Here is a 23,718-nt window from a genome sequence, read left to right as displayed (position 1 = left end):
ATTTACCATGCTTCTCTAAGTAAATTAAAATATGAAAAAAGCACTTCATAGCATTGGTTTCAAACACACACCTTTAACTGGATTATTAGGTATGGCTTGCCAGGTTGTGGATACAGATGGGCTGAAATTGTATGGATGGATGGATGCATGAATTAGTTATTCATATTAAAGTTTGAAGTAATGCAAATTATGGTGATTTCCCATGAGAAACAGCAAAATGTGAGGGCACTAGGTTTCAAAATATGGAAGAAACCAATAAAACCATGAAAAACATAAACATAAAGGCCAAAAGACTCACTTTGAGACTTGATAAACAGGACTTTCATAACTAATAGCTGATGTAATGGTGTCCATCTTTTGCATAGTCTAATATAAATCAGATTCCTTTCTTACTAATACATTACAAATATTTAGAGTATAGAAGACTGGAATAAGAGATGCAGTGTTGGTGGTTCTCATGTTTAAAACGTCTAGAAAGGCACAAACAGCTTGAATAGGCTGGTGAAACCATGCTGTCTAATGCTGTACAGTTTGAGGTGGTGGTGTGATGAAGTTGAAATGTTTTCTTGGCTCATATAAGGTGTCCCACTGCCAAATAATCACTCTTTGAACACACCACATACCTGCGCATTGTCACACCCGAGATAAGTCTTTGAGCGGTCACAGTCATCTACATCCTCAAACAGATGCTCCCACCAGGATGTGTGTCATTATTTCACAAAGCCTCAGTTTAGAGTCTGCACAGCCACCTTACAGAGCAGTTTTTTCACAGCATCTTCACACAGCCTACGTGAGAACAACAACAGATGGTGCCTGCGTGGAGTCCGACTTCAAGAAGACTGCTTTTAAAATCCATCCCTATAGACTTAATTCTCCTCAGGGAAGAAGATGCGACGAGGCATAAAAATACAGTTGCATGTTGTGCCACATAAACTTCGAATAGACCTCTGCAGAGTCTTGTATATTTCTGTAAATAATGTTAATATGCATAATGGGTACAAGCATATGTCGATTTCCTTTCTATTATTCAGACGGCTGAGAAAGCGTTTCTCCATGAAGTGCTTATCTCACAAAAGACAGTGCGGGAATTTTCTTCCACAAAACCTCAATTTAATCAGTGGATAATATTATCTTTTTTTCTGGCTAGAATCCAGTGAAATCACGTTATCTCACATGGTGGCATTGCTACAGCAGGTTTGTGGTGTGTTTGTTTCCCTTACCTTCAGTGCTGTTCGTGGAGTGGTCCAGTGGTGGTGGGCGACCATAGTAGTCTGGAGGTACCTCCATCGATGAGCCCCTGACCCAGTCAAAGCCATCGCCGAGGGTAAGCTCGTACCAGCCACAAGAATCACTCTTAAAGTCACACTCAGAGGCTAAATATATTGACATAAAGGACAAAGTTACATAAAGGTGAGGCTTGGATGTGAAATTAACATTAACAGATGATTTTCAGCCACATCCCATGATGTTTCCCAGAAGATTTATCAGACTGTAGTGTTCAAGTGATTCTACTGGGCCTTGAAATGAGCATGCTTTGTCAAATTATGAGTAAAAGGTCAATAATACAAACTTAATCCCAAGTTTTACTGCAGAGTAAGATTTTTAATACGTAGATTAATCATTTGAATGGATTTAACTTTTGAAAAAAAAGCTTCTACATTAAACAGGATGATTTCCCAAAGATTAAACTTACAATAGGAAAACTGGAGGCCACAATTTAAAACGAGACGTTCTGATGAATTTCAGTTTTACTTCTCCTCCTTTTTTTCCCCTCCACCTGTTTTGTGAACCACCTGCCACCAATAAGTCTTCCCATATATCCCTGCTGTTTCACCACTCAGTTGCCAGGTTCTCTTTGTATTTCTTATGAGCCATTTCCAATCTGTTTTCTCCGTCTGTTTTCTTGTATTGACTCTGGCATCCAGTTTCTACTGTAGGTCTGCTGTTGGCTGTTGGTGGTGAAATGTGCAAACACACAGCTGCTTTTTTATTCTCTTCTCTGTCAAGATGATCTCACACTGCTTTAATAATGTTGCGGTCTGGAGAGGCCAATCCATGATTAATGGTGTGCTATTGTGTGTTTTCTGTCCAGGTATGCTTTGACTGCATTGCCAGTGGATCAGGGATCATTGTTACGATGAAAATTTCAGCCGCTGTCGATCAAATGCTTCCCGTGTGCTACTGCATGTTGCATCCAAATCTGAGGGTAGTTTTCTTCTTTCATAAATCCACCCTGTTGTTGACACTCACTGTGATGATTTGAACTGAAAAAAATTTATTTTCCTTATTTTGCTACCTTAAGAGTTGCTTCTTCACAGCCAACTTTCCACTAAAACTATTTCTGGATTGTTGCTGGATCGACTTCTTCTTTTGTCCTTCACTTGTCCAGTTTTCTCAAATTTTTTAGGAGACGCTGCACAGATTTTTCAGCTAATATTTTGATGGGAAACACCAAAAGTTGCAAAAATCCTTTTTTTTTTTTTTTTTTTTATCCTTTTCAAACTGTGTTATCTTTGGAATTTTTTTTACGGGAACAAATTATCTGTTTTTGCAACAGACTGCTAATAGCAAAGTGACCAAAGAAACAGTTTAAAATTGGTTCTTTGCTAAGTAGTCTGTTATGTGCAGACACAATGCTAGTTCCTCCTATGAGTTAGGTGCCTTTGGTAATGAAAAATTGAAAAACTGAATAATTCATAGGTCTGTGTTAAGTGGCTTAACAAGTTTTTTTAAAACTCCCCAGAAAATGTTCAAGTATAAGAACTTGACTACAAACGAATAAGAGTGAGAAAAACTCTGAGACCTTCAGAAAGCCTGAAGAGCTGTTGCTCAAGAGAAAGTCTGGTTTCTTGGAAGCAAAATATAAAGAAATGAGTGCCTAAAGACATTTGGTACTGTAAATGTGATTTGAACTAAAATATTTATAATTTTTGTGTTTTTTTTTTTCATTTAATAAGAAATGTATCATGCAAAAACAAAAACAAACTCGTTCGCCACAAATATGAAGCTTAAAATGTGAATGTGGTATCAGATAATTAAAAAAATATAAATCACATTTAACTAAGGTAATAATATGGTTCAAAGTGGATGAACAGGAATTCATGCTGCCTGTCGCTCAGTCGAGCATACCAGTGCAGTTTGGTTTGTTTTCACGTGTGAACTCAGAAATAAGATCCTTACGGCAGCTGGCCTCATCCTCTCCAGAGGAACAATGTGGGGTAAAGTCACACACTTTGCTCTCCTCGATACACTCCCCATCATCGCACACGAACCACAAGGGAGGGCAGGCAGGAGGAGAGGACACCCTCCTCCCTATAAGAGGACCAGTAAAACACGACATTAGTACATTTGGATGAGAAAGCAGTATTCACAGGCAAGACGCTCTTTGATAGTCAGGAGCTAATAAAGAGTTACAGTTGCTACCACAGTTATTAATAAAGATGAACTTAACTGTGTAGAGATAGAGTGCATTAGCTATGTTATGGAAGACTGGATACAACTGTTGAGTAGTTTGGATATTTTAATCAATATCATCTCAGACCTTATCACTCAAATGAACTCAGCTTCATTCCTCTTATTAGGAGTATTGGAAACATTTGAAAAATTGCCTAATTTGTAAATGGCTTCTGGCTGGCTACTGAAATGAAGTCTTTTAAAGGCTGCTTTGCTGCTGTATTGAGTTTTTAGTATCTCTCTTTGAAAAGAAATAAGGAATAAACTCAGCCGAAAGGATTAAAACTGAGAAGGATTTGGATTAATACAGCATTAAGAGGTAAAGCTGTCAGGTTTTGTTACGAATTTTAGTTCATGTTTTCTCTTGGCTGCATTTTAAAAGTATTTCATACTCTGAAAATATTAAATACGTTGCATGTCCCACTTGTTTTTGCTTCCCGTGCTTGTCTTGATTCCCACTTTTCTGATTTGTTGCCCCACCCTAATTTGTTTTCACCTGTGTCCAGTCAGCCCTGTCAGTCTTATCTCTCCCACTGTCTGCATCAGTTTGTCACTACTCGCTGTTTCCAGAGTTCTGCGACTTTTCTCATTTCACTGCTTATGTGTCCTTGTCTCCTTTGTCCTTTGTCCTCCTGCCTGTGTCCTGAAAATCTGTCTCAGTGGTCACTGAAGGAGGACAGAGGAAAAATGAGGCTTGCTGTAAATAAATGAGGATGCACAGGTGACTCATTTGCTGAAGTGATTTTACTTTAAGATGTTCCAACTTTCTGGTCTGCATTACTTCTGTTTGTAACTTTAAAAAGCGTATGGTATCACTTCACATTAAGCCGCGTTGCGATCCTAAATATAAATCATGTCGCGAGCACTGTTGCATCAGAAATCATGAAATGCAGGAATATTTGATGCAGTTGCATCAAATTTAATTGGCATCGCTTTAAAACGAGGCTCACAGGCGAGGATGTCTCATTTTGTTAAATGCCCACTGTCTTTCTCTTTCCTCGTGTCTCTCCCTCGCCTCATCTGCTCGTATCTTTGTGAGATGGAGTAAGACGCGAGGAGAGGAATCAAGGATAGGCATTTCTGGAAATGAGAACTGGGGGTGGTGAGTATGTGTGCTGTCTTTCTGTTTATCACTCCCTGCTGTTTCCAGAGCTTGCGTTTCCTGCTGGTGTAATTTTTTTCTTTTGGATTGTCTTTTTGTTGAATTCAATTTGGAAAATCACTCAGCAGCAGTTTCTTCTGTTATTATGCCTGCCAGTCCAGTGTGTGTCCACACTCTAAATGGCACATAACAGCTGCTTACAGATTGCTTTAATGTTCAACTAATTTGCAATAAGAAGAATGAGACTGTCTCGCTTAGAGATAGGATGAGGAGCTCAGTAATTCAGGAGTGACTCAGAGTAGAGCTGATACTCCTACACTTAAAAGGAGCCGAATGAGGTGATCCAAGCATGTCATACTGGGAAGAGGCCCTGGGATAGACCCAAGATACATCTCGCGGGTAGCCTGGAGACACCACAGTGTTCCCCTGGATGAGTGGGAGGTCTGGGCTTCTCTGCTTAGGCTGCTGCCCTTGTGATGGATGGATAGATGGATGGATGGAGGCTTCATAGCAAATAAAACCTATGTGGATACTTTTCTCTCAAATAAATGGGATAATTATAAAAATATTGTTTAAAGTTGCACAAAAATTATGAGGATATTTGAGCACTATTTTTTTTTAAAGAAAAGATCGGTCTACTAATATTTAACTCAAAACTAGAGCAAAGCTCAACCCTTTAAAATGTGAACCATGAAATAATTGTAAGAAATTAATTCAAACTTTTGAAACTGAAGAATTTATTAAACCCTCCAACTGTTTTTTTTTTTTTAGTTAATTAAATAATAATTTGCATATATGAGTTGTAAGTTGTATCATATTTGCTGTACTGGGCTTCTTTTTTGTATCAAATGTGTCAAATATGATAGGCTAGGCATTAAAGGGTTAACCAAAACTGGTGTTTTCAAAACTGGTCTTTTAACATTTAATGTATAACTGCAAAGCTTCACCAAGCGGCTTTGTTGCCTGAACTTAACCAGAGGTCCAAGTCATGACGTTAACTCTGTACATCACATACCACAAGCATAACTGAATATTATATCATTTAAAAAGGTTTGCCTGAAAATAGTTTTCTGTCTGCAAACTTGTGCACTCAGTTTGAGAACTATAAAATGAACTCCTGTGCAGAACATAAATGAAAAATAATGATTGCAACACAACGTGGTAAACAGTTACAGCAACTTAGTTCCAAAGCCACATCCACTCGATCACAGCTCAGATATACTGGTTATATTTTGATCATGTGAAGCCGCCAGTACTGAGTCTAACAAATAAATCGGCCATAGATGAGACAGGATGAATAATAAAGGATGTATAAAAATCCTTGTGGTTGGCATGATTAGATGTCGGACACTTTTCAAAACAGTGTCTTAAATCGTATATGTGCAGCTCAGGTAGTGTTACCAGAGTTTTGACTGTAAAAGAAAAAAGTATTAAGTTGATTTGAGTTTAAAATTTGACTAATGAGCTGTCTGTTATGCACTATTTAGCATTTGGTTTATTGGTTTTTATGTGATTAAAGGGACACTAACAGTCCTCTTTTGAAGTCTGGAGCTTTTAATAAATCCACTGTGAGTGCAGAAGACAGATGGAAGCAAAGGGACCATGAGCCAAGGTGACACTGAACTGTCTCGTCTACTTAGACATGCCAAACTAGGCTTGGTGATGCTTCACCACACTCTTAAGAATACGCAGTGACAAGATCTTTTGCATTTATTAAATACTCTTTGCCACTTTTTCCCCATTTGGGAGCAGCAAAAAAAGAAAGAAAGATAAAAGGCTGTAAACAAAAAACTGACAACTTTAATATTATATAGAAAGCATGTTGAAAACAGTTGCCTGTTTATACAGCACCAGCATTCACTCCTCCCCTGTGCACAGTTTAGATCTTCACCATCTCCTGAAGAAAATAATGTCTCATTAGCTGCCGCTCTGGTGCCGGGTAGGTAATAAATAAGTCTACTGGGATTGACCAAAAACAATGAGCTGAAAATGCCAAGATCAACTCTCCACATACAGATTGCAACTAGATTTAATGTTTACATGAAAAATGTACATTTTTGAAAGTTTTAGTCACAGAAATGAAGCCTAGTTAGGAAGGCTCTCTTCCTTAACATACAATTTTGCTACAACCTCTATGAGTTAATTTTTTAAAGGTTATTCACATTCATCACAAACGAGCCGAGCTGCCCTGCTCTGCATCCTTCTACACCAAAGTCCCATCATAAGGACCTGTTGTTATTCAGTTTGTGGTGAAAATAAGCTCAAGGTTGTAGTCAATAAAAAAGTTCAACTGCTGTTTATTTCATGATGAGAGAACATGAACAGGCTGTGGTGATGCTATGCTTTGGGCTCGCAACTGTATAAAATAATGTGAAAGCAACATGTTCAAATTATGTCCAAAATGCCAACTGGACAGTGCTTTATTGAACGCTCCCGGTCAAGATATTGAACCGCATCAAATTCATCACGGAGCTGCAGGCGGCACGTTACAGCCGACACAAATAAGCCAACACACACAAAAAAACGCTCCATATTCAGAGCAAAACATGCACTAAGCACTATTTTAACGATGCAGTTATTCTGTTATGAATGCCATCCCAGGTGTTTTAGCACCCTACCTCCCTGGTATCGGTATTCAAAACAAGTTTGTGGGGGTCTGTTTATGTGCGGCGATATTTCAAAATGTCAGGGTGTGAACTTGTGCTGTCTGTGTGGTGCGATGTTATTAATGGTACCAGTACCAGACACAGCCCCGCAGCCGGGGCTGAAGGATAAGTCATCGATGGCCAGGACCTCAGAGGCCTCGCTGTCAGCTGAAAGTTCTCCTCGAATCACCACCTGGTAGATAAAGAAAGAAAGAATTGATAAAAGAGTACTCAGCCACCACTTTTAATTTACACCATTGGTTTGCTTTGGTGGTCATGCATGCATATAGTATGTGTAGAGCATCTGTGAATGTGGTGTTTACTGTGCTTAGACATGTGTAAGCCTATAGCTCTTGCTCCAAGCTAAAGCTGTGAGCTTATTCACATGTTAGTGGGAAACTAGTGGGAAGAAAGGACAATGAAAACCAGAGAAGAACAAAATCACCAAGAAAGAAATGAGGCACAAATAAGATTGTTATAAGTTGTTCATAATATAACTTATATGAGCTTAATCTTCTTATTTTGGTGTGTTAACTTTCTCACATTTACTTGCTGGCAGCATAAATGTGCAGTTTAAGGCTGATGTGATGTAACCTCTGCAGTTCAGTTAGATGTGATCTAAAGCAGCGGTCCCCAACCTATTTTGCGCCACGGACCGGTTTATGCCTGACAATATTTTCACGGACCGGCCTTTAAGGTGTTGCGGATAAATACAGCAAAATAAAAGTAGTACCGGTACCGAAAAAAATAAGATTTATTCATAACACACGTGAAAAGACCAAGGAAAACCGAGTTAACGATCAAAACGATAACAAAATAACGCTGAAAACCGATAAAAACCCTGAAAACCATACATTTCACACCCGAGCCTCAACTCTCGCGGCCCGGTACCAAATGACTCACGGACCGGTACCGGTCCGAGGCCCGGGGGTTGGGGACCGCTGATCTAAAGTGACCTGAGATTTTGAAGCAATACAAATAAAGCTGATTCAAATCCAGAGGGGTCTGTTATTGAGAAGCGCAGCCATAAACAAACCAACCAGTTAGATTTTCTTCGGCAAACATGGGCCAAATCTGTGATTCATACATTTACCAACCACTTCTTTAGGTACACCTGTCCTATAATTACTCTTTAACAGCCAATCACATGGCAGCAGCCCAATTAATTTATGCAGGTAGACTTGATCAAGATGACATGCTAAAGTTCAACAGATGGTAGGGTCAGAATTTGGTGTAAACAGCACGAACTAATCCATCCTATGTTGTATCAGTGGTTCAGGCATGACAATGAGTTACATCTGAGAGAGGGTAAAAGGTCTTAACATCCAGACTTTATGTCAAAAATGACACAGAGTGCTATAAAAGAGTTTATCTACATGTGCTTTTGCTAATTGTAAATCATCTTTATTCTTGGTTATGAAAGTCACGAAAGAAATCTAATCAATATGCTGTATGAAAAATGCAGTTCGAGTAATGAAAATTATTGTAGTGTTTGGATTTTGTTTGCATAGACAAATAGACATGATCCAGTTTAGATTTGTGTCTCTGTGTGTTTGCAGGCATGTGAAAGATAAGAAATGTGTCACTAACCCATCATTATACATGATTGTGAATAAGAGAAATGATATTAAGTGTCATAATTGTTGAACACCGAACTATAACTCATAAGATTTTTCTGACAGTTAATGAAGCTTAACTGCTTGATACTGATCAGATTATAATCAGGTTTAAGTTTAATCGATATAACAAATAATAGTAATATAATAATAGCAGGCCTCTCACTGAGACTGGCCTTGGAAGGCGTGATGTGTGTGTGTGTGTGTGTGTGTGTGTGTGTGTGTGTGTGTGTGTGTGTGTGTGTGTGTGTGTGTGTGTGTGTGTGTAAATTGTGAATGGCAAACAGAGCTTTGAGGAGAAAAAGTGAGGAAAAAGTATTAGAATTTACAAGAGATTATATTAAAATGGATGTAAAAACAGGGTAATTATAAATTTATGTTAAGAATAACATAGAAAAAAAGAAAATGTAATGAAGTGACGTTAAAGTTTTTTAAAACTTTAAATCATATATGTGGAAAAGTCAAATAATAAGAGGACGATATAGTGTGGCTGGACATCGTGTGATTAGACGCTAAACAAAGGTAACTGGATGTCTTCATGTGTGGGGTCAGATGTAATCTCAGAAGATGTAATGACTAGAAGGAGAAGGGGGAGAAAGGATGACCAGGTACTAAAGTGTTGTGCAGAAATAAATGGTTCTTCTGTGAGATGAGCAGTTCAGAAGATTGGATCTAAGAAATTCCAGCAGAGACTGTAGAGCGATGAACTGCTGCCCAAACTGTGAACGTGCAAATTAGTTTTGTATTTTTTGTTTTTTTCTCTGCTCAGTTTTACTATGTTAGATTACACATTCAAGAGAGTTTGGATTTCCACTGTATTCCTGGGGGATTGAATTTCCAAGGGCTGCTGCTGTCCTGTTGGACTATTAGTATCAACACGGATCAGAGATGCGTGCATCGTGGTCGAGGTGTAGTCATTCTCTTTTCAACTCGTTTATCAAAGATGAGAACAAAGTCAGCATTAGCTCAGAATAGGTTAATTAAACAAGTATAATTCAAGTGATTTTATTCTTTTTTTAATTCTGATTTTGCTTTGCTCCTTGCTTTTTAACCCTTTGTGAAACAGTAAAGGTAAAAACCTGGGTATTAATCTGCATTAGTATAATGCATATATTACAGCTCACTCCAGCCTCATGCAACAGACTCCTGGAGTTTCGTTTTCCAAGTCACTGCGCTGATCTAGAGGGGAGCTGCCATTAACAGGTGTGGCCATAGAATTTATTTTGACTCCCTAGGCTACTCAGGGACAAGGGGACCATGGAGATATGTGGGGTAGACACATGGAGGAGAGAGGCAGCTTGAATGCATTGAGTCTCCTGAGTCATTGGCTCCATCTAAGCTCTGCACTGCCTGCTGGGGAAGACGTGTAGTATCAGAGATTAGGACTTTTTAAACAGAGAGCTGCTCCAGACATCCTGTACAAGAGTGCTGATCCCACAGATCGACATTCATAGTGTACCTAATGAAATGGGCAGTGATTTTATATCATATGTGACTTCATTTGTATTTTATTTTATTTCTTAAATGACAGATAACCAGATACAGTTCTTATTTATTTATTCAATGTGAAAAGAGCTTTGTTTAGAGCAGGGGTGTTGAACTCCAGGCCTCGAGGGCCGGTGCACTGCAGGCTTTAGATCTCGCCCTGGGTCAACACACCTAAATCAAATGATTAGCTCATTACCAGGCTTCTGGAGAACTTCAAGACATGTTGAGGAGGTCATTTAGCCATTTAAATCAGCTGTGTTGGATCAAGGACACATCTAAAACCTGCAGGACACCGGCCCTCGAGGCCTGGAGTTTGACACCTGTGGTTTAGAGCAGCGGTCCCCAACCCCCGGGCCTCGGACCGGCACCGGTCCGTGAGTCGTTTGGTACCGGGCCGCGCGAGTTGACGCCCAGGTGTGAAATGTATGGTTTTCAGGGTTTTCAGCGTTATTTTGTTATCGTTTTTATCGTTAACTCGGTTTTCCTGGGTCTTTTCACATGTGTTATGAATAAATCTTCTTTTTTTCGGTACCGGTACTAGTTTTATTTTGTTGTATTTATCTGCGACACCTTAAAGGCCGGTCCGTGAAAATATTGTCGGGCATAAACCGGTCCGTGGCGCAAAAAAGGTTGGAGACCGCTGCATTAGAGTCATCGACAGATATAAAAATGTCCCTTAGCATTCTAATATTTGGGATAAAGTCTTTTTCAATTAAATAGTTATTGTCACAGTCCCACCACTCATAATTCCAGCTCTGTATCGACATACATACAGAACATTTGTGCTTCAAAAAGCCTAATTCAACCGTTAGCTCTTTTAATCCTCACCCTCTTTCTAATCCTCTCACAAATGTATTGGCTTCTACTGAATATTAACTTATAAATAACACTTTATGGGCTTCTTATCAACAGAACAGGCTGCTGCAGCTCTGCTACACAAACAGAGCCTACATGAGCATGTTGGACCGTGAAGCTTTATTAAACCTTGTTTTTGCAGAATGCTGTTATATTAGCTGATCCTAACGTTTGTGGGTTTTGTAGTGCCTGTCTTTCTTAAAAATGTCAGGATCCATTCAGTTCCTATTAAATTATTTAGAATTTGAGCAAGCCTAATATTATTAATGTCTTAAAAATCGTAATCGTTATTACTGTTAATATTCATATACCCATTCAGTTTTCATATTTGTTCTCACTGATTATTCCTGATTTCTGTTTAAATACTTGTTTCTAAATTTATTACAACAGGTTGTAACAAGTATGGGAATAAAATACAAAAAAGAAGCAACAACAAAAATAGGTGGATAGATGAAGGAAAAAAAGGAAGAAGAAAAAAGAAATCTAGCAAAGACCTGACACATGACCTGAAAGAGACACCTGTCCCTTTAATAAATCCGTCTACTGTTCACTGAAGCCTCGTCAGAAATGGTCTCAGTTGACGGGAGCCTTTGAAGAAGCCCTTCTTAAGGATGTGAGACAGGGAAAAAAGGCTAATGTCAGCCAAATTACACAAGGCTTGATATAAAAGTGAACAGCATGAAATAATGAATCCAGAATTTTGGCTCAGATTGTTGTCAATGTGTACAGAGGAGGTCAGGAAAGAGATACAACAGTGAGTGTCCACAGCCTTTTAGACACAGTGGAGGCTCGGTCATGGTTTGGCGCTGCATTTCAGCCATTGGTGTCGGGATCATGTCCAGTTTGATGGAATTGTTAACAATTCATCTGGAAAGAGTCTGATTGACAACAGGTTCATTTTTCAGCCTGACGATGACCCAGAACACTCCTGCTGATGCATATTTGGATAGAAAAAAGCACAGAGGAGCAGTATCAGTCATGGATAGGCCTCCCCAGAGCTCGGACCACAATATTATTAAAGCAGTGTGGAATCATCTTGACAGAGAACAGAACAAAAGGCAGAAACATTCAAAGAACAGCTTTAAATGTCCTTCAAGAAACCTGGAGAACTATTCCTGAAGACTTAAAGAAATTACAAGAAAGCTGCCTAAGAGTTCACGCTGTACTGTAAAATAAAGGTGGTCATGCTAAATATCGACTTTTCAGCTCATTAGTATTGCAAAAAAGTCTGTTTTTGCCATATATATTGTAAATCCATGTCTGTTTACATATATTTGACTAAATAACTACATCTATTATCCCTTTTCCTAGATGAATAGGAAGAAATGCTCTGTGCACCCTACTGAACATTACAACACATTAAAACAGTAATGTGTTGTTGTTTTGGTCAATTTAGGACCTTAACTGGTTCACACTGAAATCTAATAAAGTAAAAATATATATCAAAACTACAACTATTACAAATAAATTAGATCTGATCAAATGATCAGAATCAAGCTCACAGATTTGCAGTGTAAATGAAGCCTTAGTCAGAGTGCTATCAGAATAATATCATAGACACGCTGATCAAAGTCCACAGAGCAGCGTTTATCTGCACCGGTGCAGTTTTACAGCCTGTCATTTATGACTGATCTCAGCAAACAGTAGATTGCGTCATCAAGACTGCTCAGAAAAGTAGAATTTCCATCAGTCACACATCTCAGATGGTTTTTCTTTTACCTCCACAAGTGAAAATTGAGGTCACAAGGGTAATATAATCTTCAGCAATGAGTTTACATAACTGTTTATTTAGGATTTCACAGCTGAGCCGGAGTGTTTATCTGATCCAGACAGTGTGCCCCCGCTTTCTTAAAATCTTGGGTATTTTTATCCACAGAGTCATGTCGTTATTGTGAGTAGAAGCAGCACAACAAAACACCCTTAATCATATCGCAGATTAGATTTTCATCCTCCAGCTTCTGGAAAAAATTTTTATATGGGTGATATATTTTTTGTTGATCTTACAAGATTCAAGCTGACCAAATGAAAAGTTCTTCCGCTACACAATTAAAGAGCAAATCTAACCTCAAGGTGCAGCCCATAAAGCAAACTGACTGAAACTGAAATCACGGCAAATGAAAACCCAATTAACCAAACTACCTTGGAAACAGGAAGTGGATTAATGGAGGGGAAAGTGAATGTTAGCAGAGAGGTGGCCTCTCTTTACTCCCGCTGCTACTGGTCGGCTACATCACAAAACTGAGCGGGCACTCCTGGGTGACAGATGGTGAAGGCAGAGAAGAGGGGACGGTGACACACTGACATTGTCTCAGGATACTGGAAGGACACAACAGCAGGCTTCACAGGACTCCAGATGGCCTCTGAAGAGTAGGTCACTACCCTCGCAGTGGATATAAAAAGCTCCTGTCGTGAAGCTTACTTCTTCTGTGACGACTTCGCTAGTTACAATAAACCCTACACTGCATTATTAACACTGTATACCATAACACCTACTAAACCTGTGAAAGCCTTTGAACCAGATTATAGTAAAACATCAAGAGGTTATGATGTAGGCCCAACGTCATGACAAGCATGACTTTTGACCATTTATTGGGATGACCTCCATATAGTTCAGATGTTTTCTCCACCAGCTCCTGATGAGGCAGCACCGGCAAAAGCCAGAAAGAGCCTAAGCCTGAGAGCTCATTTATGTGGTCAGCTGTTAGCGCCTCTAAAGTAGAATAAGTAGAATATCAACCAGGGCAGGTCCTGAGCGATTAGCTAATTATCTGGCTTTCTCTGTTGGAGGGGCCCCAGGCCACAATATGGCTGCTAGACACAAATTATTTTAGTTTATTATATGTTCCCAGGCAGAATACTTCACTTTATCAAATTAGGTCTAGTTGCAGGGCTTAATGGGAACTTGATGGCATCAGCGCTCACAATCAAAAAGGTGTGCTTTCCACAAGAACATCCCGAGCTCTGGTGTAAATGTTCGACTCCTTAACCGCTAAATGCACCATCCCTTATGTTGCTAATTTTGTTTGTGTGCTGCTGGGGTCGTTTTTAAAAACACCTGTCTGCTGTGGCTGAAAAATGACTCAGATAAAAAAGATAGTGAATCAAGGAAGCAAAAGATGTTTGACTGCAAAGCCAAAGCAAGGGGATGCACAAAGTTGAGGGAAAATGCAGTCATCTGATGATTCTCTTAAATGTTATTTAAGGAAACAATGATAAGAGCAGCTTTAAGATTATATTGTTTAAATTAAAGACAGTAGGTAGATTGTCAAGTTAAAAAGACAATAAATTATATGTTATAGACCCTGTTTTCTTTCATCAGTCAAAGTGCAGCTCACAGGAAAAGGATCCAAGCATCTAATGGATATATTTTTCTTTTCTTGTGCCTCCAAAATCTGCTCTCGGGTTTTGCTCCACATTCATTTTATTGTGGGCTCGAATGAGCTGCATTCTGACTTTTTCCTTTTGTAAATTCTACTCAGGAGCAGTGCAGAGTACGAGACACAGCTAATGCACTACAGTGATACTGAGCTACAATACGAAAGCCACAGTACAATTTAGCACATTTGCTATGGGCTCTTACTTTAAAATATTAAAACTACAATAAAAAAAAGAGCTTTTTCAAATACTGCACAAAGACTGTATAGTATCAGAAAGCTAAGAGAAGTAGCACTGCTGGTGCCTAAGGTAATAATACATTTGATTAAACGCTAACAAGTTGGAGTCGGGGGTATTTTAAAGAATGGTTTAATATGTATGAATTAGAAATTAAATACTAATATAACTGAGACCATTTGTGACACCATGATCTGATACGGGACACGCTGTTAGTATTAGACAGTAATTACACTGTTACAGACCTGAAAACTGTCATTCCTGGAAAAGCGAAGGATTTCCCGCAGCCACGTATCCTTCTGTAGTTGAGTTGAGGGTTTCCACACTGCTGTGCTCCGACCTACTGGATGAGTTTGAACCAGGACCTGAAGATCTCCGTGAGTTGTTCCAAAATAATAATAGAAACTCATCTGACAAGCAGAAATGAAAAGAAGGTGATCCGGTGATGTCACATTGGTGGAGGCTGTGGTTTACTGTAGATTCTGTTACCTGGCAGGTGTGGCTGGGTGGGAAGACTGGACTTTTCAGGTCTGCTGTGGTTTTGTTTCCTCTGACGGGTAACAGGGACAGAAAATGTGCTGACGGGAGAGAGGAGGAAAATTTAATGGAAAACTTTCATAATAGGTGTTGTTATCATTTGGAAATGACAGCTGCTCCAACCTGATTTGTTGTTTGTGTGGTCATGTTTGAGTCCAGCGACCTCAGTTGTTCTGGACCACTGAGCCCTCATTTCTGAGCTTTGGATCAGGTCACAGAAACCCTCCTCAAAGTCACACCTCTCATACATTGAACCTGCAGCAGAAAATGGTAACACATATATTTCACTTCTGCTCTTTTGTTGTTAAGCCTCTGATGTAGTTCACGTCATTAAAGATTTAAGTGTAAACTGCAGTTTATAATTCAGAAGTGCCGTGGCGTATTTTCAAGATTAGCAAACATACAACAATCACCGCCCATTTATAGATCCTTGTCGACAAAATTTTATATCCATCATAAAAATATACTCAGTAAAGCTTTCGATTAGATTAAACTTCTATTTGTTTTATTCTACTGATCTGGATTTTAGAGACCAGCCCTAAAGCTACAGATTTTTAGAACAAGGCTTACTCCTAAAGCGCTAGTAAGATTAATGATCAAAAAAAAGTTTTGTAACTACAGTACACAATAAATGAACAATAAATGACCAAAGATAATAGTTCTTAATGGTTAAGGAAGAAAAAATATTATTTTAGAAAATGCACTTTAAGACAGTTGTTTATTCTTTTAGTCCTATTATTTTGTTCAGTTGGATATAAGCCTGATAGTTCAGAGTGACACGTCATGATGACACATAGAGGTGGAAAGTAATGAAGTTCATATATTTATTACAAATATCTTTGCCTCCATGTCCTCCTTAATTACATTTGTGAATCCTCTCTGTGGTCTTCCTCTTCTCCTCCTGCCTGTCAGCTTCATCGTCAACATATCAGCACATGTCTACACCATCTCAAACCAGCCTTGCTTCTCTAACCTTGCCTCCAAACTGCTCGACCTGATCTGTCGCTCTGATGTACTCATATCTAATCTCGTCTGCTCTCACTCTAAATCAGAATCTTAAAATCTTCAGCTGAGCCTCCTGTCTTTTTGTCAGCCCTCCAAACCACACGTCACATCAGGTCTCACTGCCTCTAACCTTTCCTTCCACTCTTGCTGCTATCTTTCAATCACAAATCACCCCAGACACTAGTCTCCACCCACTCCGCCTCTTCTCTACGTCTTTTGTGCAATGTCCAAATAACTGTACTTTCTACTCCTAACATCTTTAAAATAGGTTTGTTACTTTAGGCTTAAGACATCTGAGGGGCATTGTTGATTACTTCACATCACTGTGCACCTCCCAGACAACAGACATCAAACTGATGTGAAGCTAAATGGAAGGATCAATAACATAAAAGGCAATCCTATTGGTGAATCCACCATTCAAGGTGCACATGTTAATGTGTTGTGGTTGCAGTACTTCAGCATCTAGCTTAGCCATACTGAAGAGGAGTGAGCATAAAAGGAGTAATATTTTCAGGTCATTTCAAACGCAATGCTTCGAACTGCTCAACAAATATCAGTAAACACACAAACTGTTTCTGTTTCGGTGCATTTTGTTACACACTTTGTGCAGCTTAAAGCGACAGGAGTTCTCAGGGAGAGAAAAGAAAAGTAAATGTGTGATAAGTTCGCTCTCAAAGATGAAAAAGGATGAGGATAAGTTGTTCTCCACTGCATTTAATATAAAGAGAAAATGTTTGATTCACAAGCAAATTTACAAACTCTATGAACTGAAACCAGATCGTGGATAAAAATAGATTTTTACTCTCGGATTTTTCTACACTGTGTGTCCATTTTCACATTTTACTCACAATTGTTTTCATCGCTGCTGTCTCCACAGTCGTCGGTGAAGTCACACACACAGTCCTCAGACACGCATAATCCGTGAGAGCAGGAAAAAGCCTGGTTCGAACAGGTGTTGGCAGCCACTGGCTTGAATACCAAAGTGAAGGCTAACACCAGCCACACCAAGCCAAGCGGTGACGCCATCAGCAGCTTATTGTTTAACCTTCAACTAAAATACCTAATTTTCACCTCTAAATGAAGCATTTTTCTGTCAGGACATGAGGAAGAATTCCTGGTGTAGAGCGGCTTTTCCTCACTGTGTACAGCTTACTCGGCTCCTGGATTGATACCGTACGTGTGCTCAGCATTCATGCTGTAAAGAGTAATAAATGGGTTTTATTGCTGTTACTCAACAAGGTCACTGTTCCTGCTCATGTGTTTAACATGGACACATGTCATGACAAGGGGACAGAAATAACCAAAGTCTCCTAAGCCCACATTTTATTGCCTCTATTTTTTTTTTAAATAATTTGGATTGAAATTAGATTCAGAAGTGATCTTTACTCTGTACGTAAGTGACTGCATCTTGCATAATTGTGACAATACTTCATCTTTTGTGTGGTTTCCCTCTTTTCCTCCTGCCTGGTAGCTCCATATATAACATCCTTTGTACAGTATATCCCCTATCCCTCCTCTGCACCATGTCAAACTTCTCTCTCTAACTTTGTCTCCAAACTGCTCATTTCTAATCTTGTCCATCCTGGTAACTCCCAAATGAAAATCTGACCCTCTTAAGCTCCGCCTCCTCCAGCTCGGCCTCCTGTATTTTTCTCAGTGCCACCATCTCCAGACCATACATCAGGTCTCACTAGCATCTTGTAGAGTCTATTCAGACTCTACAAGTCTGAATAGTGGAAGGGAAGGTCTACAATGTAGACCTTCCCTTCCACTCTTGCTGCCACCCTGTCACAAATCACCCCTGGCACTCGCTTCTTCACCTCTCCCCTGCAGTGCCCATTTCTGCAGATAGTCGACCCAGGTGCTTAAACTCTTCCACTTGTATTATTTCTATTCATTCCATCTTCACTGTTACACCTGTCACTTTCCCATTCCCATAAACAGGTATTCTGACTTGCGTCTACCGACTTTCATTCCTCAATCCTTTGTTCTCTTCTTCTTTCAATTTAGAGATTTGGATATTTTCTTTTAATAAGGACGATGTCTACCATTGTATGCATGAAAGCTCTCTTACTCCCAATAGTGATCATCGCACTCATGTTTAACTGATTTTTACAAGTTCAGCTGGGAAGGAGCCGGTTACCTACTATTATGTCAATAGTAGGTAACTTTAATAATCAAATGCAAATGAGACTTACAGAAAAGCCAGCAAAAGAAATATGCCACAAGATAAGATACATTATCTCTAATCAGTTAGATGAGATGAGCTAGGGAACGTATGAAGTGCTATAAGAGGATCATTAACTGTGTTCAGCAGGGCTCAGCTCCTCTATACAGTGAGGCATAATTTTATTTCACAGCAATCAATAAAGACAGCAACCTTAACACAGGCAAGCAGCAAGCCAGTACAAGAGTTGGTGTGGTTCAAATGAAATTAACCTTGAGAGAAAAGGCGAGCTTGACGGCCCCATTGTGGGATGAGGAACCAGTGGAACAAGGGAAATATCACGTCTGAATTGACCCCTGTTGGCAGCGGGCGTGCCACATGTAACACAGAGGCCTGCAGGCTGTTGTTTCTCATAGCAAACAGCAGTCAATCATTTTAACAGTGTCAGGATGTAGAAGTGGAAAGCATTTTGAGGTTCCAGATTTTTAACATGTGGTAGGAAGAAACAAGAGTACCAATGTGGTCACTAATGGTGATTCATAACCACAATTAGCTGATTTCAACTAGAAAGATTCATTAATATCTGCCAGCAAAGAACCGCGCAAAAAAATCTTCACTGCTCTGTAACTCAAAGTGGGAAGTCATTAAAGAATATCTATGTTTTTTCATGCGGAACATAATATTCAGAGCAGCTGGATATAAAAGTAGTGTAACCAAAACGCTGATACTGCTCGATTAAATTTAACCTCACAAAAAGAACCGAGGAGGAAATTATACTGGGACAAAAATACATAATGACGTGATTACACATGCTCCCAGTGTTAGCATGCTATCATTTAATAAGAATGTTTAAAACTGATCGGGTCTGCACCTTGATTTTTTTTGTTTTTCAGTCACTCTGTCGTAGATTTGCTGCAGTGCTTTAGCTGTCTGACAGCTGGCCGGCCTCATATTTGGCTCTCAGTGTTTTTCTAATTGTGCTGTCATTAATGTTAACATTTAACATGATAACTGAGGCCTGTAGAGTCTGACATGTAGCTCTTGAGAGAATTTCTCATGCACAGTTTGACCTTAGGGTAAATTTGTTGGGACATCCGCTACTAGGAAGATGGTGGCACCCTGTTAATACACATGCGCTCATGCTCCAGACCAGAAAACTGCCTAAACTTCTACTTTTGTAGTGGCCTCTAGTTACCCTTTTAATTTCTATGGGAGTACTAAGTCTGTACATATAGAGTCAGGTTTCAGAGTACATAGAGCCCCATGAAAACCTCTTTCACATGACTGGTGTTCATACCTCTTTTTGATTAATTCTAAAGTCTGGACATCAGTTAGTATTTTCATCAGTAGCTCTGAGGTGTGGATTCATATATGGGAACCAAATACATTTAATTATTAGTTACTATTAATATCTAGCTCTCTTCCATAGCATGTCTTTGTGCTGTCTTCATCCACTCACCCTCGACCGGTCGCGGCAGATGCCTGCCCTTCCCTGAGCTTGGTTAAGTTGGATGTTTCTTCCTGTTAAAAGGGAGTTTTTCCTTCCCACTGTCGCCAAAGTGCTTGATCATAGGGGGTCATCTGGTTGTACGGCTTTTCTGTTTCCTTTGTATTATTCTAAGGTTTTTACCTTACAAGATAAAATGCCTTTAGGGAACTGTTGTTGTGATTTGTCACTATATAAATAAAATTTAATTGAACTGAATTAGATGACTTCAATGACCAATCCAATATAAAGTTCAGAAATGTAAAGAAACAAAGAACCACAGCACGAGCAGCTAGGAGTAAACGGGATATCAAACAATGCAACTGAGTGCTGGACATAAGGGAGTATTCACAGATGCTTTGAAAAAGATTATTTACTCCCATCCATGGATTCAAATCATCAGCATGACTGGAAGCGGGGATGTGATATATTTTCACAAAGTTGTACCTCCACACACCCGTCCTGCATTTGTTCTTTGTCTTCCAACTAATGAATTCTTAAACTCTTGTGATTCATTTCACCTTAACTGGTGAAACAGAGGTCAAAGCAAAGCTTGCCCGTAAGTGACTTAAATGAGACAAATTTATCGTTGAGTCTGCCGGTCCTGGTGGGATTGATGCAGCCATTTGTCAAAGATTCGAACTAATCTGTTCCACACAGTCTTTTACATATTAATACAAAGCTGTGATGAAATGCTGTTCCTATTTGTAAGCAGAATGATTTTCCTTGACATCAATTTTTTTAATGTTTCATCTGGGTAATGGTGAGGGGGAGGTTACCTTCACACACCAGCAATGACCTCCGATTGGAAAATTAAGTTGCAAAACCCATTATTCTACAGGATTTACAAGAAAACTGGTGATTGCACTGAGGAAGGAGTTTATATGCAGATCCGCAGTGTCATTTTTTAAGCAGAGCTGATACAATACAGGAAAAAATGGAAAACAATAAGTAAAATCTCCTAGAATTTCAATGAGGTGCAAACTTTACATTGGCAGATACTCAGTGTTCTTGTTCAGCAGCTGAATGAAAGCTTTTGCATTTTTAAAGGAAGTCTTCCTCTCTAAGAGAGAAAAAGTAACCAAAATCAAGTCGTGTTGTCTCATAATTCATAATCGTTTTTCTCACATCCCGCCGCCTTTTGACACTTCGTTAATTAGGACACATTGACAGCGGAGAACATTTGCATTTTGAATGCAGCCAATCTGCTTTCACATCCTCACTCAAGCTGCGGCGATGTGCAACACCTGCTAATTTTCCTCAGACCTGAATCGAGTGATTCACTGCTGAGTCAAGTGATCATAACAGCTGGGGTTTAATCTTAACAGTGTACCTGTAGGAGATGGATCACTCAGCACCTCCAATCAACGCAGCATGAGCGCGAACATCCTGCAGAGCTCTGTGACGTGCCGTTGTGTACGAAGCAGCCGGCAAAGTATTGACAAATGAGCTCAATAAGCGCAAAGTGAGCCAGTGAACCAGACCGCATTCAGCACCTGAGTCTTATGCATCCTATTTGGCGGATCCTTGTCCCGCAATAATGCTGCCACCTGTCAATATACAAGAGGCACACTGCCAGAATACTCAAGGTAAGTTGAAGGGAACCTGTTAGCTCTGCCATGGCTGCCATTAATCGTGCTGTTCATCTGAAAATCAAAAATAAACACACAATAATGAAATAAACCTGTGACTGTTCAGAGACATACATCATTTTAGCACTTCTGAAGCATTAGTGTAGTAATGTTAATGTTTTCAATGTTATTAACTTTGTCATTTTTTCTTATTTTTTTTTTTCAATTACATGGATGTAATTATATAATATGGGGATATTTGGCAATACTAACACTTGTGAGGTCAGAATGATTTCTTATTTTTATCTGCAGTCTTATGAACTTTAAGGACACTGAAGGAAAACTAAAAACAGACGCATTTGTTGGTTGTCGCAAAGAGCGAAAAATGTGCAGTACAAGTAAAAAAGCAAGCCCCTCAAACATTTTCATTTTATTTTGAGATAAATTGACAGCAATATGCTTTGACATATCTGTGGTATCACCTTCTGGTTTGTTTTCTCTTTGTCAATGTCAATCACAACGTGAATGCAAACAAGTTGCACCGAAGTGCTGCACAGCAACAAAGAAAATACACAGAAAATATGAAGAAAATAATTCATTAATTTACAAAAAAAAAAGTTAAGATATCAAGCTCTGTTTAATTCGAAAGGCAAAGCGTAGAGGTGGGTCCTTAAAAGCACCTTAAAAGTCTCGAGATTATGAACAGCTCTCCATTTTTTTAATGGAGAGATGATTAACATATGAGTAAATCAAACAAACTTATACCGACTTTCTCTGTGATAGTTTGAGAATGAAAAGTCAACACAACATATTGTTTCTTTACCACACAGACAGATGTTTAAAGATTCAGTGGAACAGATGTCACAACTTACACTCTGTTACGTCCCTCTGCAGCCCCTAATCATCTCAATGTTTTCAGCTGGTGCTAATTGGCCACACCTAGTCAGGTGTGGACAAAAGCATACCTGAGGCAAGCTTCCCAGGAGCTTGCTTGTCTTTGCCTTGGTGGCACCAGCCATTTTAGCCAACCTCGTATTCCATTTCAAGAAAAAAAACCTCTTCTCACTAACACTCTGGTATTCATCTTTTTTTTTTATGTTGTGGCTTTTGAGCCGGGTCATAACACTCTCATCCTAAACCGCCAGTGTACCACCTCAGTATCAGTTAGCAAGCTAGCAATGGCTGTGAAACTGAAGAAGTCACTAATCCGAGTGACGAAACGTTTCTCCCTCTGAAAGCGCTACGTCCTGATGAACAAGTCCTGGATGATGGAGCATGCACATTGACCACACTAACAATGGCTGGTACTAGCAGTCTGTTTGAGCCTTTCCAATGACTTTGCTATGCAGCCACACCCGCTTTAAAAGTTGCTCTGCATTCTGCTCGACTCATAAGGTGTATGAAAATATTTATTGAATATATAGTCTCATTTTATTACATATAATTTGCAAGCTGTTTTCATTTAAAATCAGTATTTGAGTGAATGTAATTCTTAGTTACATCCCACCTTCACAATAAAGGAATATATCTGCTCTTTCAATATGCTCATTAACTTGTTGAGAGTTGACATCTTTAGATGGCAGCGTCTGTAAATAACGCATGCAGCAAAGACTGTTCTTTTCTCCCTGTGGTGATCAGCTCTCAAAGCAAATCACCTGAATAATTTCAGCTTGATTAATGAATAAGAGAGACAAGGTTCATTGGCAGCGGGGGATGTTTTATAACAAAAAGATTAAAATCTGACCTGAATTAGAAGATATTTCTCCTACTGCAAATTCAACCATTAAAGCAGAAAGATGACGGTCTTTCGATTGGAGCGTATAATTCTAAAGATGAGAAATTAAACATGTACGACAGCTCGAACCTTTTTAATATTCAAGTGCTGCAGAGCAGAAATTAAAAAGAGAAGTTGGCAGAATCCTTGACCTCGACAGCCATGTATATGTATGTGAATAATGAGCTGACACCGGGCCTCATATTCACAGAGCGGTTGCTGTATATGAAGCATTTACATACATTCATCAGAGCAGAGAGGCTGTGAGTCTCTGTTGTTGTAAATATTTGCTGCTCAACACACAATGTTTATCATTTGTTTAAATGCTTTGTGTGGTATATACAATTAAACTTAGCGCAGATATTGTCATGGGTCTGACGGCACGTTTAACTCGGCATCATAAGCCA

General features: G+C 39.2%; 1 protein-coding gene across 1 annotated transcript in view; it reads right to left on the bottom strand.

The window, feature by feature from the left end:
• malrd1 (MAM and LDL receptor class A domain containing 1) overlaps window positions 1–21,594 on the bottom strand; it is a 71,759-nt gene extending 50,165 nt beyond the window's left edge. Inside the window, exons 1-7 of the mRNA XM_080306056.1 lie at window positions 21,300–21,594; window positions 15,432–15,563; window positions 15,261–15,349; window positions 15,017–15,181; window positions 7,297–7,393; window positions 3,181–3,312; window positions 1,221–1,373 (exon numbers count right to left, since the gene is read on the bottom strand). Coding sequence (XP_080162182.1) covers window positions 1,221–1,373; window positions 3,181–3,312; window positions 7,297–7,393; window positions 15,017–15,181; window positions 15,261–15,349; window positions 15,432–15,558 — 763 coding nt within the window. The 5' untranslated portion in view covers window positions 15,559–15,563; window positions 21,300–21,594. The remainder of the gene's footprint in view (window positions 1–1,220; window positions 1,374–3,180; window positions 3,313–7,296; window positions 7,394–15,016; window positions 15,182–15,260; window positions 15,350–15,431; window positions 15,564–21,299) is intronic.
• Window positions 21,595–23,718: the final 2,124 nt, after the last annotated feature.

The sequence above is a fragment of the Astatotilapia calliptera genome, chromosome 9, assembly GCF_964374335.1.
Source record: "Astatotilapia calliptera chromosome 9, fAstCal68.1, whole genome shotgun sequence".
NCBI classification, from domain to species: domain Eukaryota; kingdom Metazoa; phylum Chordata; class Actinopteri; order Cichliformes; family Cichlidae; genus Astatotilapia; species Astatotilapia calliptera.
The sequence above is the reverse complement of the archived record's forward strand: the minus strand, read 5'-3'. Positions and strand labels throughout refer to the sequence as shown.